Source organism: Nicotiana tomentosiformis, chromosome 7 (assembly GCF_000390325.3).
Source record: "Nicotiana tomentosiformis chromosome 7, ASM39032v3, whole genome shotgun sequence".
Lineage (NCBI taxonomy): Eukaryota > Viridiplantae > Streptophyta > Magnoliopsida > Solanales > Solanaceae > Nicotiana > Nicotiana tomentosiformis.
In genome coordinates, this window is record NC_090818.1 from 120,459,939 (window position 1) to 120,476,506 (window position 16,568).

General features: G+C 36.7%; 2 protein-coding genes and 1 long non-coding RNA gene across 3 annotated transcripts; all 3 read left to right on the forward strand.

Moving 5' to 3' along the window:
• Positions 1–739: 739 nt before the first annotated feature.
• On the forward strand, positions 740–1,201 carry LOC138896290 (uncharacterized). Its single transcript, XM_070181087.1, has one exon. It carries the CDS (start codon positions 740–742, stop codon positions 1,199–1,201), a length of 462 nt encoding a protein of 153 aa, XP_070037188.1.
• A 6,571-nt stretch (positions 1,202–7,772) lies between these two features.
• Positions 7,773–15,356, forward strand: LOC104115968 (peptidyl-prolyl cis-trans isomerase CYP21-3, mitochondrial-like). The gene is made up of 7 exons (XM_009626714.4): positions 7,773–7,924; positions 12,516–12,555; positions 12,900–12,950; positions 13,388–13,473; positions 14,108–14,245; positions 14,348–14,498; positions 14,991–15,356. Exons 1-7 carry the CDS (start codon positions 7,773–7,775, stop codon positions 15,075–15,077), a joined length of 705 nt encoding a protein of 234 aa, XP_009625009.1. The 3' UTR covers positions 15,078–15,356.
• On the forward strand, positions 7,931–12,291 carry LOC138895034 (uncharacterized). Its single transcript, XR_011409229.1, has 2 exons — positions 7,931–11,941; positions 12,234–12,291. It is a non-coding gene; the product is annotated as an uncharacterized lncRNA (long non-coding RNA).
• Positions 15,357–16,568: the final 1,212 nt, after the last annotated feature.

The window sequence follows — 16,568 nt, forward strand, 5'->3', positions numbered from 1 at the left end:
CGATAAAGGTTCAATTAGCAGAGTTCATTGCATCAGAAAGCCGAAATGAAAGTTTGGGAAGAAATTCTCCACAAATAGGAACCCTAGGATGCGAAAAAGGGAAGACATCGATAGTGCTTAATACTGAATGAGCTAGTGCCATGAAGATGAATTCACCACACAATTTAGGAAATTCGAGCCCTAGTACGGTGAATTCCACGCCTAAATCTGCCGGTGTGGTGATTGGTGTGGAAAGCCCAATAACAACCATTGTTCCATTGACTGCTACTGTTCCATTAGCGAAAACAGTGAGCATCCAAAATGAGAAGAGTACGATGATGAAAGGAGTACTAAACCAAGAGGTTGCTGGCACTACAAGCAAAACAACCCAAGTGGAGGAGCAAAAAGGAAAGGAACAGAGTACTACTAATGTACCAGTCCAGGAAAGAACAAAGCCATATTCTGGGAAGGGTGAGAAAACTTGGGCAAATCTGTTTACTAGTAACAGGATGGCTGCAAGAGGAATAGATCTAGTAGTCATACCTCCTATGATTCAAGATGGAGTCAGGAAAGTGCAATTACAACAGGAGGAGATGGAAGCTGAAAATGAGAAGTGGCAGAAGGCTGTTATACTATATGTTATTGGGGATTCACCATCAATAGAGCCATGAAGCGGTTTATAGCCTCACAATGAAACTTTGCTACTAAGCCAAAAATTTATTACCATAATGAAGGGTATTTTGTTATACTGTTCAATAACATGGAAGATAAAAATGAGGTGTTGTACTCAGGGCCACACACTATGGGAACAAAGTCGATAATACTGAAGTCATGGTCAACTGATTTTAATTTCTATGATGAAGTCCTAAAGACTATACCATTGTGGGTCAGCTTCCCAAATTTGCCTCTGAATTATTGGGGGAGGTTGACTCTTAGTCGAATTGCAAGTGGTTTGGGCTGCCCTATATATGCTGATGAATGCACAACTAGTACATCAAGGATCTTTTATGCTAGAGTCCTCATTGAAATGGATATAACTAAAGACCTACCAAAGAGCATCATTGTACAAGACTCATTGGGGAAGGAATTTAAACAGATGATGGAATATGACTGGGTGCCACAATATTACAAGAAATGTCTTATGGTTGGGCATGATTGTGATGGAGTACAAGACATAGCTGGGACACATAGAAAATTCCAAAAGGGAGAGCAGCAGCAGTAAAGGGCAGAAGTAACAAAATAACAGGACAAAAGTCACAATGTAGGTACAAACATGCAGCAAGCAAGGAACATAAAACCAGCAGTTCAATGGGTTGCAATGGGACCAATTAAACAAGCTGGAAAGGACATAGGTAAGCAGACAACCTAAGTGCAGCAGAGTGAACCACAGATAGCAGATGGTGATCAACAAGCCTGGTAAAAAACAAAAGGAAGGGGAGGACAAGCAAGCCCAACTCAATAAATTATCACCACTACTAATGGATTCTCTCCATTAAGAGTGGAAATACAGGAGGAAAATACAAAATGGGCTGATGATGATGATCCTCAAGGTAGCACAGGAGCAAATGTAGGAAAAAGCCCAGCCCATCCTAACTCTACATGAAGATAGCTACATGGAATGTGAGGGGTTTTAATAAGGTATATAAGCAAAATGAGATGAAACTGTTTTTGCAGAGTAATAAGATTAGTATTATAGCAATAGTAGAACATAGAGTTCAAGACAATAAGGCAAAGGGAGTTATTAATAAATGTGCAGCTGGGTGGAGCTGGTGCTCCAATTATACTTCTAATGGAAGAGGAAGGATATGGATTATTTGGGATCCAAATAGCATTCAGTTTAACATGTTGTAGAATCATACACAATACATACATGGGATAGTTCATAGTGTTAATTCTAGCAGCCATTTTGCTTTTACTGCTATTTATGGACTACATACAATTGCTCATAGATGTGATATATGGGATGCACTAAGGGATTTAGACTCACAGACAACTAGCCCCTGGCTAATCATGGGTGATTTTAATGTAATACTGGATATAGAGGACATGGTAAATGGTACAGCAGTGCAGGAAAATGAAATAAAGGATTTCAGGGCTCTGATGGAAGACTGCAGATTGAATGAACTTGCAACTGTGGGAAGGACATATACATGGACAAATAGCCATGTATACAGTAGAATAGACATGGCTATTGTTAATGCACAGTGGATGTTGAATATGCCACCAATATAAGTTAATGTGATGGATCCTCATTTTTTAGACCATTCTCCACTATGTATAGAACTGGAAACAGTAATGGATAGTAGGGGGAAACCTTTCAAATTCTTCAGCTGTTTAGCTGATCATCCAGAATTTGGAAATATAGTACATGAAGGTTGGGATAACAAGGAAGGAAGCATGAGAAGAATTTGGCAAAACTTAAAAAATATGAAGGCTGCTCTTAAAAGGCTCAACATGAAGGAGTTTACAAATACAACCAATAAGGTTCAGCCACTAAGGGAAACACTAGCTAGCATACAAGTTCAGATGAGAAACACTACAACACCTGCTGATATGTTTGAGACAGAAAAAATCACTAAACAACAGTTGAAAAAGTGGAGCATGGTAGAGTAAAGCATATACAAACAAAGATCAAAAGTGCAGTGGCTTAAGTTGGGTGATTCCAACACATCTTTCTTCTTTGCCAGTATAAAAGGAAGAATTTCATAGAACCAGATAAAAATGCTTACAACTGATGATGAAATCTTGATCAAAACAACATAAGGCATTGAGCAGGAAGTAGTGGGTTTCTACAGAAGATTATAAGATCTAGGACTTATAAGATTCCAACAATTACAACTCATTTCCCCTTTCACTAAAGTTGATGTGGTGCAAGCATTATAGGGAATAGGAGATTCTAAGGCTCCAGGAGGGGATGAATTTAATGCCTACTTCTACAAAAAGGCATGGCACTTAATTGGAGAGGATATTACAAAGGTTGTACTGAAATTCTTTAATGAGGGTTCCATGTACAAGCCAATAAATAGTAACTCAATCACACTGATTCCCAAAGTGAACAATCCATCTTCCATCAAGCAGTATCGACCAATTTCATGTTGTACTATTATATATAAAATTATCTCAAAAATGATCACAAGTCGGCTGCAAACAGTGATGGACTCCGTAATAGACATGAGTCAAACAGCATTTGTACCAGGAAGAATGTTGAATGATAATATCCTACTGGGGCATGAACTTGTAAAAGGATATAGAAGGAAAGGAATCTCACCCAACTGTATGGTCAAGATTGATATACATAAAGCATATGATTCTTTAGAGTGGGGGTTTCTTGAGCAGGTTCTCACAAAACTGAATATCCCAGAGAAATTCCTATCATGGATCATGATATGTGTCACTACAGTTTCCTATTCTATTGTTATAAATGGCAAGCCAAAAGCTCCCTTCGATGCCAAAAGAGGAGTCAGACAAGGGGATCCACTGTCGCCATATCTTTTTGTCATGGCCATGGAATACTTACCATAATCTTAAAGTCTTTTCAGGACAAGCCTGACTTTAACTATCATCCCCGATGTGAGAAGCTGAACGTAGTGCAACTCAGCTTTGCAGATGATTTGTTGTTGTTTTGCAGAGGTGATGTGGTGTCCATTCAACTGCTTTATGAGTGTTTTCAGCACTTTTCCATCTCCTTAGGACTGATTGCAAACCAAGACAAAAGTTGTATCTATTTTGGAAGGGTACCAGTGGATGTTCATCAACAAATTAACCAGTGCCTAGGATTCTCCAAAGGCACACTACCATTCAGATACTTGGGGGTTCTATTAAGTACCAAAAGATTATCTGTAGCTTAGTGTCAGCCCCTACTGGATAAGATGCTCACCAGAGTTAAGCATTGGACAACAAAAGTTTCTATCTTATGCAGGAAGGTTACAATTGATCAAAAGTGTTCTGATTGTCAACCAATCCTTTTGGTCACAAATCTTTCCTTTACTAAAGAGGATTATTTTGAAGATTAAGACCATTTGTAAGAGGTTTCTCTGGACAAGTGAAGCATAAGGGAGCAATAAAGCATTAGTGGCCTGAAAATAATTGTGTTGGCCAAAGTCTGCAGGTGGTTTGAACATCACTGACATCCTCAGGTGGAACAGAACTGCAATCCTTAAGCAACTATGGAATTTGTGTAAGAAGAAGGATCGCCTATGGATACAGTGGATGCATACATACTATATAAAACAGCATATGATATATAATGTAAATGTGAAACAAGCTTCTTGGCTCACTCGGAAAATATTAGGAGCTGCAAAGTATCTAAATGAAGCAAATATAGGAGTGGGGGAGGTGATGAATGCGAGGAGCTACTCCATCAGAGACATGTATACTAAGCTTAGAGGAGAGTTCCCTAAAGTTGAATGGAGGAGACTATTATGCAATAACACCAGCAGTCCTAAATGGATTTTTATCTTTTATCTAGCAATCATGGACAGATTATCCACACGAGACATGCTTATCACTTGGGGAATATTAGCCAACCCATCATGTTCGTTGTGTGAAGGAGGTACAGAGGACCACGATCATCTTTTCTTCAGATGCACCTACTCAGCAGCAGTTCGGAGGAAACTATTATACTGGATTGGAGTCAAAAGAGATGTGGCTGGGTGGAATGAAGAGGTAAAATGGGCTATAAAACTTGCAGCAGGTAAACAACCATCAGCAACAATATATAGAATTCTTCTAACTTGCACTGTATACCATATATGGCAAGAAAGGAATTGGAGAACTTTTCGCAGGCAGCAGAGGAGAAGTGAGGAGCTGGTTAAAACGATAATCCAAGAGGTCCATTGTCGAGGAAGCTTGAGTCCTAGTCTAGCTAAAAGATTTCAAGATTTAAATTTTTATCCTTAGCTAGTCTATATTTAGAACTGGTGTTAATTAGTTTTGATGTTCCTAGGTTTGGGGCTGCATGTCCAAACCTAGGTGGATAGTGATAGGGTTTTGTTATACTTGTAAATATTTCCCTGGTAATAAAAATTAATTACCATAAAAATTCATCATCTATGCATATTCAGAAGATATTTAATACAATTACTGATCACACAAAGAGGTCTAGCGGTCGTTGCAAATATAATCCGGTTTACAAGTTCGGAGTCGAATCCCATAGGGAATTAACCTACTAATCACAACCACTAATTTCGCAAGAATTCAAGTAATCAACCTTCAGAAATATTGAATAATGATTTGATTGTTACTAACTAAAAATAAAATATTTAAAAAGCTGTATTTTAATACTAACAAAGCAAATGTTGTAGACAAGACTGGAAAGGTCTAGGGTTACGATTTTCCCTCTCGTCTAAATCCTCCCCGCCACGTCTCATATAAATTCGCCTAGATATCCTCCACCGATCGCGAGTACTTTAGGTGTCGTAACTCTATTCCGAGCAGATACAACAATTTACTAGATGTATTCTTCCGAATTACGCTAACTGACACTAATTTATCGCTCACTAAGATTACACCAAGGTTTCATTATTCCTAATCCCACTTTTAAACCCTTCGTATTGATTCCTCATATACATTAGGAGTGATGTTGGTCAACAACTACCTAAATGTGTACCCTTTTCCAAGTAATATACACTAAATAGGCACAATCAATTGAGGGCCCTTCAATCAACCACAATAATTATATAGTTGAATAAGTAGAGAAAAGTAAATGGCAAATTCATATTAAACGCAATGAAAAAGTCATCCTTCAAGAGGTTCCATCAAACCCTAGATGAGAATTTAGCTACTCATAATTGTTTGCACAAATACAAGATTAGAATTCATAACAATGAAAAATTAGAAAGAAAGAGGAAAAACCGTGAAGTTGAATCCTTCTCCTTGCTCCAAGCGTGTTCTTGCCTCTCCCAAGTCTTCTCTCCCTTCAAAAAGTGGCTAACTTTCATATTTATATGTTTTAGGGTTGAGTTGAGTCGAAATTGCTTCTCCTAATTCGGGTTGGAAAAGTTGAATTTTTCTGTCCCGGTCCCGGTCTGGCGAAGTGACCCTCACTTCGCTATCCGGGACTTTCCTGATTTCTTCTACTTCGGTCCCGGTCTGGCGAAGTGAACCTCGCTTCGCTATCCGGGACTTTTCTCTTCAGCTCTTTTTTTACCAATTTTTCTCCCATGTGATCCTTTTCCGCGCAAGTTTGTTCCTATACAAAAGAAACACGTAATGAGCATATTTTTACTTCAAAAGCGATGTGAACTCCCGCAACTCACATACGAATTAACACGCAAACACACTCAAAAAATGCACTTTTCACCCTTTATCAATTACTATGAGAAACATTATTGTTATCATTTAAACATATATTGCATTTTATAACGTCAATATAAATATTTTCAATTGATAGACATTATACACGTGCAACGCACGTATGCTAAAACTAGGCGTAATTAAAAGTGATCATCCACTAAACCCACCACCACTTATTTTCAGGGAATGACTAGACAATGGATCAGATGTTTTGTATTTTGACATAATATATGAAATTCTTAACAATTATATTTGTGATATTTGATTGGTAGCGTTAATGTTAATTATTCGGTTCAACTGAAATATTTTTCATGTATTTTGTAATAAAATTCAAATTAACTATTTACTTCCAAATTTAAATCATTCTTACACTTTGTAATAAAACAATTTCATTCTCGCTATGTGGATTTAGACTAATTTAACCTTAATTAGGATGTTGTCTCCCATGAAATTAATTTTTTGAAAAATTATCTTACTATATTTTCTACTATAATTAATATAAAATAAGCAAATCAAATTAATATCTAAAAATTTGTCTCAATCAAATAAATAATAATGAATAATTAATTTAACATTGGGGTGAAATAGAAAAGCACAATTTATTAATAGATTTTAACACAAATAGCCAGCCAGATTTACTATTTATTTTTCTTAGTCGGTCTATATATATACTAATTATAGCAATTATAATGATAATGACGATTATGTGGGCTACTATTTGAGTTAATACTTCATTATTTATTATTATTATTATTATATATTAAAGGTAACATTTGAAAATTAAACAAAGATTCATTTAACTGTCTTCTGTTGTTCTGTCACCTAACGCCACACGGAATACAACGAAGAGACAGTGAAGAAACAACGAAAAGTAATCAAATTCTACCAGCGAAGGTCACACTCTATATCTTATTCTTATTTCGTATTTCGATTTGATTTTTCTGTTCAAAATCCAATCTTTATACTACGTTAGGGTTTATTTTTTCGCATAATTTAGGTACAAAATGTTAGCTCTTGATTTTGCTAAATTTAGAAATTGAAGTCAATCTGAAATTCTCAATTTATCATGTGTTAATTTAAAAGGAAATGGATTCAGATCGGTTCATATGGTGTTTTAAGTAAAACCCATGTCTATATTTTTTTATTTGTTTTTGTATTTATGTTAAGAGTTGTATGTATGTTTTGATGGATTTAGCTTGAAGCTTCAGTAAGGAAAATATAAAGTTCAAATATTTTGGGGGTTTTAATTTTCTGTAATTATCAAGTCCATTTAAAATTTAAAAATGGGATTTTGCTGCATCTGAAGTGCGACTGATTCAATAAATATGTGAAAATGAAGCAAAAATATAAAGAAATAAATGGGGAAAAGAAATTTATTTTCTTGTTGTCGTTTCAGATTGTTTATATTGGTTTGTTTTGTTTAGCTTGGTGGAGTGGATTTTAATTTTGTATTTACTTTTTGAAAATTCAGAGATAATACTTGACAAGTCGTAAGCCTCATGGCGAAGATAAAACCACAAGCTCTTCTATTGCAAAGCAAAAAGAAGAAGGGGCCAAGTCGTGTTAGTATCCCTACGATCATGCTATATGGCGTGATTGTTGCTGTCATGGTGTTTTTCCTGTTTGCTACTTATAGACACTGGTCTCGGAGGTTTGTGGAAATCCTCTCTTGAGTACTTGCTATTATTGTTGTATCTGTTTTAAATCTTGTTTTTATCTGCTTGTAGAGTCTAAATTTGTGATTTCTTAGTAGTTTTTTTTTCCTTTTAAATCTTAGTAATTTTATTGATATGTCGAGTTTGTTGTTTGGTTTAGATTTTACATGTGGAAAACAAGCTGAAAGAGAGATACACATCTGTGGCTATAACCTATGTTGCGCGAACTCTCCAAAATGCTGCCGCACCATGCCGGATCCTCCAAAAATAAACTACTTTTGGAGGATCCGGCACGTACCTTGAGATATTTTCGAAGAGTCCGAGCAACATAGGGTACAACTATAAGAAAATACTACCGAACATTTAGGGAGAAAAAATAAATGTCTTGTCCGCTTTTTATTAACGTTTAACTAATCTGATGTCCAAATAACCCCAATATGCATTACACCTAAATGACTCAGGAGATTTTGTCCTTTTAGTGAGCGGATTGAAGGATGTACCGACATTTATGAATGGTGGGATAAGTTGTGCATTAAAGGGTCTGAAGATCATGACATACCAGGGTTCAATTCCAACTGACGCAAAACAACAACAACAACAACAACAACAACAACAACAACGACCCAGTAAAATCCCACTAGTGGAGTTTGGGGAGGGTAGTGTGTACGCAGACCTTACCTCTACCCCGAAGGAGTAGAGAGGCTGTTTCCGAAAGACCCTCGGCTCAAGAAGACAAAAGGAGACAATATCAGTACCACCACAAAGATCATAGGTAAAATAACAACAACATGAAAATCAGAAGATAGATGCAAAGCAAAAGCGATAGACAGTAAATAGACCCGGCACTATGAGAAACGAAAGAGTAGTAAGACACAACATTACCACTAGCTATCTTAGACAAAAGTCCTGCCAGACTAGTCTCACAAAGGTACGAAGTAAGGCAAGACTCAACTATCTCCTAACCTACAACCCTAGTACTCGACCTCCACAGCTTCCTATTAAGGGCCATATCCTCGGAAATCTGAAGCCTAGTCATGTCTGGCCTGATCACCTCTCCCCAATACTTCTTAGGCCGCCCTCTACCTCTTCTCGTGTCCTCCACAGTCAGACGCTCACACCTCCTTACCGGAGCATCTGGGCTTCTCTTCTGTACATGCCCGAACCATCTGAGTCTCGCTTCCTGCATCTTGTCATCAATGGGAGCCACGCCCACCTTCTCCCGAATATCATCATTCTTAATCTTATCCATCCTAGTGTGCCCGCACATCCACCTCAACATCCTCATTTCTGCTACTTTCATCTTCTGGATATGTGAGTTCTTAACGGGCCAACACTCAGCCCCATACATCATGGCCGGTCTAACCACCGCTTTATAGAACTTACCTTTGAGTATCGGTGACACTCTCTTGTCACACAGGACTCCAGATGCTAACCTCCGCTTCATCCATCCCACCCCAATACGGTGTGTGACATCCTCGTCAATCTCTCCTCTCCCCTGGATAACCGACCCGTGGTACTTGAAACTGCCTCTACTTGGGATAACGCAAAAAAACAAAAAAGTTAATTCCCATCTGTCTAAGCGTATGTACTATTGGGAGGATGCAAGTATCCAATGTAATAGTTTGAGGTGCGCTCAAATGATTTGAATATGACTGTTATAAAAATAAAAGTAATAATAAAGTAAAATTTAACAAAATCAAACTCTGTTTGGATAGTGCTTACATGTGTTCCTCTTATATATATGGAAATGAATTTATTGTTTATATGATCATATGCAAGATAATGGAATTAATATGGATCGTCTCTATATCTGGACAGACAAGACTAGTTTTTAATAGACTGAGTAATGGCTTGTTATGTAAATTAGACAGAGTTGATCTTTATCATACAAAGGTCAGCTGTTTTCCTTGAAATCCAAGAATGGGTGGAAAAGAAGAAAAGCTGTGCAACTGCTCTAACTTCTCTAAGCCCCATGCTTCCGAACCACCCCTCTAGAAAAAACTTTTCTTTGATGCCTCTGTTTGTCCATCTTTTTTCCTTCTCTCATGCAGTTTCCTCATTTTCTAAAAACATGACGGCAGCTCATGTGAAGCTTGAAGCATTATGGAGGCATCCATATTAGTAAAAATCTGTAGTGACAAGAATACAATGATAGAGCTAGTGCTGGTGATGAGCTGTGAGGCTACTTTTTGTTCTGACACCAAGGTTTTCTGATAGTGTTTTAGTTTTGATTATGGTTTGCTGTTAATGATCACTTTGATAATGGTTTTCATGATGATGCGTAAATCAGTATATGCTCTCTAACAAGGCATTGATTATATCTAATGTTGAAAAATGAATTGTGATAAATAACATGTCATGGAGAGAACTAAATATGCTACTTAAACTCATTATGATATGAATCTTTTGAATCTACTGATATTGGTGTTGTGATGTATGAAATTTATGAGCTACATATTTAATGTCATTATTTGATTGCTAATTGGTGTTGTTGTTTTTTCATGTGTATTTTTTTTTGGGTGGATTGAACATGAAAGGTTGTATATTTAAACATGTGATTCCGTGTCATGTACCGTTAAGTTCGAAACTTCCGCTTTATAAAAAAAAAAAAGCATAAGTAACTAAAAGGCAAAGGTCCAATTTTGTCCTTGAACTATGCAAAATGGTCCAAATTTTCCATCCGTTAATAGTTGGGGTTAGATCTATCCTTGCCGTTATATCAATGGGCTAGATTTGCCCTTGTTGACTAACAATCAACTGTTAAGACTAATACACCATAAGTGCATAGTTAGCTCCTTCTTCCATTCATAACAAAATAGCAATCATTTTCATTTTTATCTCCACTCACTCACCTCACGGCCATACTCGTTCCATTGTCGGTACCATCTCTAATTCATAAAAGTTCACGCTTAACAGTTTCACCTTGGTTTCATCTCCGCTAGTACCAAAGCCGAAATTCTATGGATCCTTTTTCATTCCCTCTACACAAACTGAAAAGCTCCATCATCTGTAGATTTTGAAAATTCCTGAAACTATCAGCCATTTTTTGCCTGGGATGATTCACAGAGGATGACTTTAACAAAGTTGTAAAGGTTGATTTAACTGTAGGTGGGGGAAGTACATGGGTACTTTTTGTCAAATTGGTATTAAAATTAGTTGGGCTTTGAAATTGGCGATGAATAGCAACTCCAATAGAATTGAAGACTGAAGCATTTTGATTGATTTGTCGATTCAGAGTGTTTGGCCTGTCAAAGTTTGTTAATAATTTAGGAAATGAAGGGGTTTGGTTTTTTGGGTGTTTTAACAGTTCAAAATCGGGCCACCATTGCCGTCAATGAGCTCAACACCGGAATTCATAAGACCTTGATTCGTCCCAACTGGTCTAAATTTGCACTGCTGGGATTAGTCTTAATAGTTGACCATTAGTAAACAAGGGCAAATCTAGCCCATTTTTGTAACGGCAAGGGTTGATTTGACCCCAACTATTAACGGAGGGCAAATCTAGACCATTTTGCATAAAAGTAAAAAGAAGAAAATGTTTGAGTCTGACATGAAACCTTCGAACTCCAGGATACTGTCCTGGAGTTTTAGTTTACAAAGACTGAAATCCAGAACGCTTTAAGTTACAAAACTGAACTCTAGGACACTATCGTTAATGCCATGCTAAATCGGCAGTTGGATGTGTAAAGGTGTTGCACTTGTTTTTGGGTACTGGTAGCAAGGAATTGGTTTGGTTTCTTGGTGGCTAGGAAAGGAGGATGTGAACTTTACACAAGGAGATATTTAAAATTTTATGGATATTGTTCTGCAAGAGCAAAATTTTAATAATTCATTTTCTTGAAAAGGTGGACGTTTTTCAGCTTCTCACTGCAAGCTAAAATGTATGTCCCCAGGCATTCTTCCGTTTTGACCCCTCCTTATCCTGGTATTAGCGATCCTTGCCTTAGTCTGGTCTCTTGACAAATGTAGTTCTCAATGGTTCATGCTCTCGTATAATATTCGGTTGGTAGTAGGTTTTTATGACTAACCGTTATTTTCTTTCATTGTTGTTCACCTTACTATCTTGTTGTTTTTATTCTGCTTTTATATGACTTTTTGGTACTGTCCCCCTTTGTCTATATTTTCATTAATGTGGTGCTTATGCTTTCCTGAGCCGAGGGTCTATTGGAAGCAGCCTCTCTATCCTCACAAGGTAGGGGTAAGGTCTGCGTACACACTACCCTCTCCAGACCCCACGGTGTGGGATAATACTGAGTATGTTGTTGTTGTTGTTGTTGCTCTCGTATAATATTCAGGAAAAATTAGTATCTTAAAAGCCCCATTATTAAGTCAAAAGTAACTCTTCATGCGGAAATCTCCAAAATATGCACATTTTCTGACTGAATGCAGTTATCACTCAACTCTTTTGCACTTGTGTCATGAACAAAGTGAGACATGTAACTTTTTAAACTAATTTATGAGACACCGCAAGCCTATAGATCATTTCTTAAGTACCTTACAATGACAGCTACTACCTCAATCCCAAAAGCAAGTTGGAACAGGCAATATTAATCCAAACTGACCTAACACTTGTTAATTTTCTTCTAGGTCAATGATTCAGACACATGGTGACTTGTCAACCTCTGAGGTATGAATTACTGCCAATTTCTGTTCTTGCTTGATGATAAATTGTTTTGGCCATTAGGGGTTGATTTGCTTGTAGCTTTTGATGGTCTGTGTTGAGATACTTGTGACTGTAGAAATTGCATTTGTCACAGTTAAAAAGTTTCTATAACATGGAATTCTTGTGGAGTAGACCTTGTTGTTATGAGAATTTCGTAATTCATGACTTGTAGGAGGGGTTCGTTTTCTGCCTCATTGGGATGGGGAATTTGTAACCCTCTATTTAGACTTTTTGGACTTGTAGCAGGCGAAATTCTTGGTTCTATTCTTTTTCTGTGCTTAATACATATTTCTGTTTGCATGATGCAGGGTGAAAATTCTCTTATTGAGCATACGGAATCTGATGCCCCTAAATATGCGGTGAGTTTACAGAAACTTTCTTCTGCTGCATTTTATCTGGAAAGTGATCGCACTTGTGATTTCAATCTCAGTTTTGTTAAACAAGTATTACAATACTGGTTCTTATAGGACATCAGAAGTTTGTATACAAAAGTATGGCAAGGTATCCCTTCCAATATCCTTTTGTAGTTCCCTTGTTCCTACTTCTATTGCGTACTGTTCCCAAAGCTTATGATTAACTTCAAATATTGACTAGTTGGTTTGATACGAGGAAAATTCCTTTTTGAAACTTCTTTAAATGGAGGCAAATAACAGTTTACTACCGTTTCATTTCTTTTTACAAGTTCTGTTCTTTTGTTTATTTTGGGTACAATTGGAGAATTCACTACCCAATTTGATTGTTTGGCTTTCTATTTTCTTATATTTTCCCCTTTGCTAACTCTTTTAATCTTTGACAGTTCATATCCACCTCAAAAGGATCGATAACCGTGGAACTTTACAAGGATGGTTCTCCTGACATTGTTGACGAATTTGTTGATTTCTGGTGCGTACTTGGTTTATTTTTGTTTATGTCTAGGGTAATTTCCATTGAAATTATGTGTTGGATTTGTATTCGCGTTACCTTAAGCTATTTCTTCACTCTGCAGTGGTAGTTACTGGGGTTGGGAGTGGGTGTGTCTAGAAGCATGCGTGTATGTTGGTTTTACGTTTCAGGCTGATGAAATGATGTAGAGCTTATTTCTTAACTCCCCACCCCTCATACGAACCTCAAGTTTTCAAACTTTGATCTCCATAAGAGGGCTTCTCAAAGATTTTTCCTCCTCTTAAGAAGGCATAAGCTGTTCATCTTCTTTGTTATCCGAAAGAGAACCTTTAAGGCTATGAACGGTAATTTCAGTGTCACAATTATCGCGAATACTAAAACACCGCATCATGTAGATGAGTAGAACCAGAATCTAGGAAAATGTTCTGGGTGAAGATATGTCATGCTAATTCGTTAGTGCTTCACATGGTATAGGCCGTGCAGTTGACACTTTGAGACTTGTTGGCACTGATACATGTTGCTTTATATAATGAGTTGATGGGTTTAGTGTCATAGTTGTTTGCCATGTGCATTGTTTGAAGGATTTCTTGCATTTCTTAGCTAGAATGTTAAACTGTACAAAATGCCTTTGCAGTCAGAAAGGCCACTTCAAAGGGATGCAATTTAATCGTGTAATAAAGCACTTTGTTATCCATGGTAGTAAAGTTGATAAACTTGACGCTACAGAAGATTGGACTTCGAGGGGAAAGCATTACAGTCGACTAGACACGAGGTTTGCCTCATCTTATTTGCTGTTTTTCGTGTATTTATCTGTAAACAAGTCTTGATATCTAACTGTTTGATTGATCACTAAGTTATGATTCTCTATATTCAGCCTGAAGCATGAAGCTTTTATGCTCGGTACTTCAAAAACAAAACATGAAAGTGGAGGATTTGATCTGTTTATAACGACTGCTCCAATCCCAGATCTGAATGACAAGATCAATGTATTTGGGCGTGTGATAAAGGGAGAAGATATTGTGCAGGTATGAGTTACTTTTCCTTTTCCTATCAGTTGTTGCATAGAGTACGATGAAGTTTGCATTTGATGTTTCACTGCCTTGTCATATCATTTTGCATTTATCGGTAATCCAAGTCCGGAGCAGTGTGCATATGGTTTCTTACCTTTTCATCAGGAAAAAAGAAAAAAGAACAGTGTGGATGTGGTAGATGCATCCCCTGAGGAACTGGACGGTTATATTTCATCGTCCAGCTTGAGCAAGAAAACAAATAACCAAATGAAATTAATCCGTAAGTATAACAGTGTTATTAAAAACACTTAATATAAGTTAGCATTTGTACAATGTAAAAGCAGTGAACTACGGAGCACAGGATGGGGGAGAAAACGAAGAACGAAAAACTAAATATGCAATTCGAGTTTGGTTGCTTATTTCATTTGCAAATTTTGTAATGTGATTTCTATCTTCTATCTTTCTTTTGCGCTCCTTTAATTTGCATGTTCTTTAATGATCACTTAGGAAATTGAAGAGGTAGATACAGATGACCATTATCGACCCAAAACTCCTGTTCAGATCAATGAAGTTACACTCAAATACAACATTTGAAGGCTGCAGTGTTCATAATATCAGGTTTTTAAACCTCATTGATCAAAGTCTGCAGTGCAAATTTGCGATATGGTACAGCGGTAGAAACCATCTTTTGCTGATTTTAATTCCTCAGTAGTGACATGATGCGGCTTGTCATTGATGCTTGTGGTGTAAAAAGCTGGATATGATATTCCGTTTGTATTAACTTTTTTTTGTTTCTTCCCAATTTTCCCCCTTAGATAAATGTTCAACAGCTCTCTGTTATTTTATAAAAAACTTAGTATGTTGAGAAGAAAACTATCTTAACTTGAGTTTATTCTAATGTGCAAAGGAAAACATAGCAAGACTAATCTTCTGAATGACAATTTTACCACATTTATTTGAAAGCAGAAAGACACAACTTTACCCGACAAAAATTTGCCTTTGACAAGTTCTTGATATCTCCTATATAATATTTTTGTTCTACTAAATCCACTTATTTGATTACCATTATTAATATCTGCTTCAGCAAAGGCTTCCGAGAGCGTAAAGGAGATTGAGAACTGCTTTGATTACCACTTATTTGATTACCATTATTAATACAATAAAGAACTGTTTTCCCGTACTATATATCAAGAAAAATAGAACTTCGTGACTCTTTATTTATTTATTTATTTGTTTGTTTGTTTCTAGTTTAGCGTTTTTTCATATACTTATTTTGGCTAGCTTATGGACACGTAAGTCCTCTTCCTGGTTTGGTCAGAGATCTTGGGTTCGAGCAAGGGGAAAAAAATCCTGGTAGGAAGCGTTTTTTCTTTAATGGGCCTTTATACGGTATGAATCTGTATTAATCGGGTACCGAACACCGAAAGAGAAACTAGGTACCGAACACCAAAAGAGAAACTAGAAAAAGGAAAAAAAAAAGTAAGACATTTATATGGAGATTAATGAATTCAATAGAGAAAAATTCTCATGGCCTGATTTGATGAAAATTAGTATCGGACCTAACTTACAAGTAAACGCTTATTATTGTAATCAGCTTATGTATTACCACCTCCATATATTGATGGTTCTCTATTACTAGGCATTAATCTACTTTACAACATGCACCAGATCTTATAAGTTATCCAATTTGACAATGATTTGTTGAGTGGTCATTTATTAACTTCTTTTTATTTATAACCGTGGTGTCTAGGTTAGCGCTCGCACTTTAACTATTATAACCGTGGTGTCTGGGTTAGCGCTCGCATTTTAACTATTTCACTAGGTATGTGTTACTTTTCATTTGTACATGCAATTGAATAAACTTATTCATCAAAACTTATGGAAATAAAAAAAAAATCACTTTGCTGGAATTTGAACATCGACTTTCGATAGTTTTCACTCAATTCATTGACTACTAATCACCCATTGGGCGTAGTCAGAGGCGAACCTATGTTGTAAAGACAGGGATCACCAGCACCCCGGAAGTTCGGCAAAAATTCTATAGTAATATATTAATAGAGACACTCTATATATAAAACAGATTTT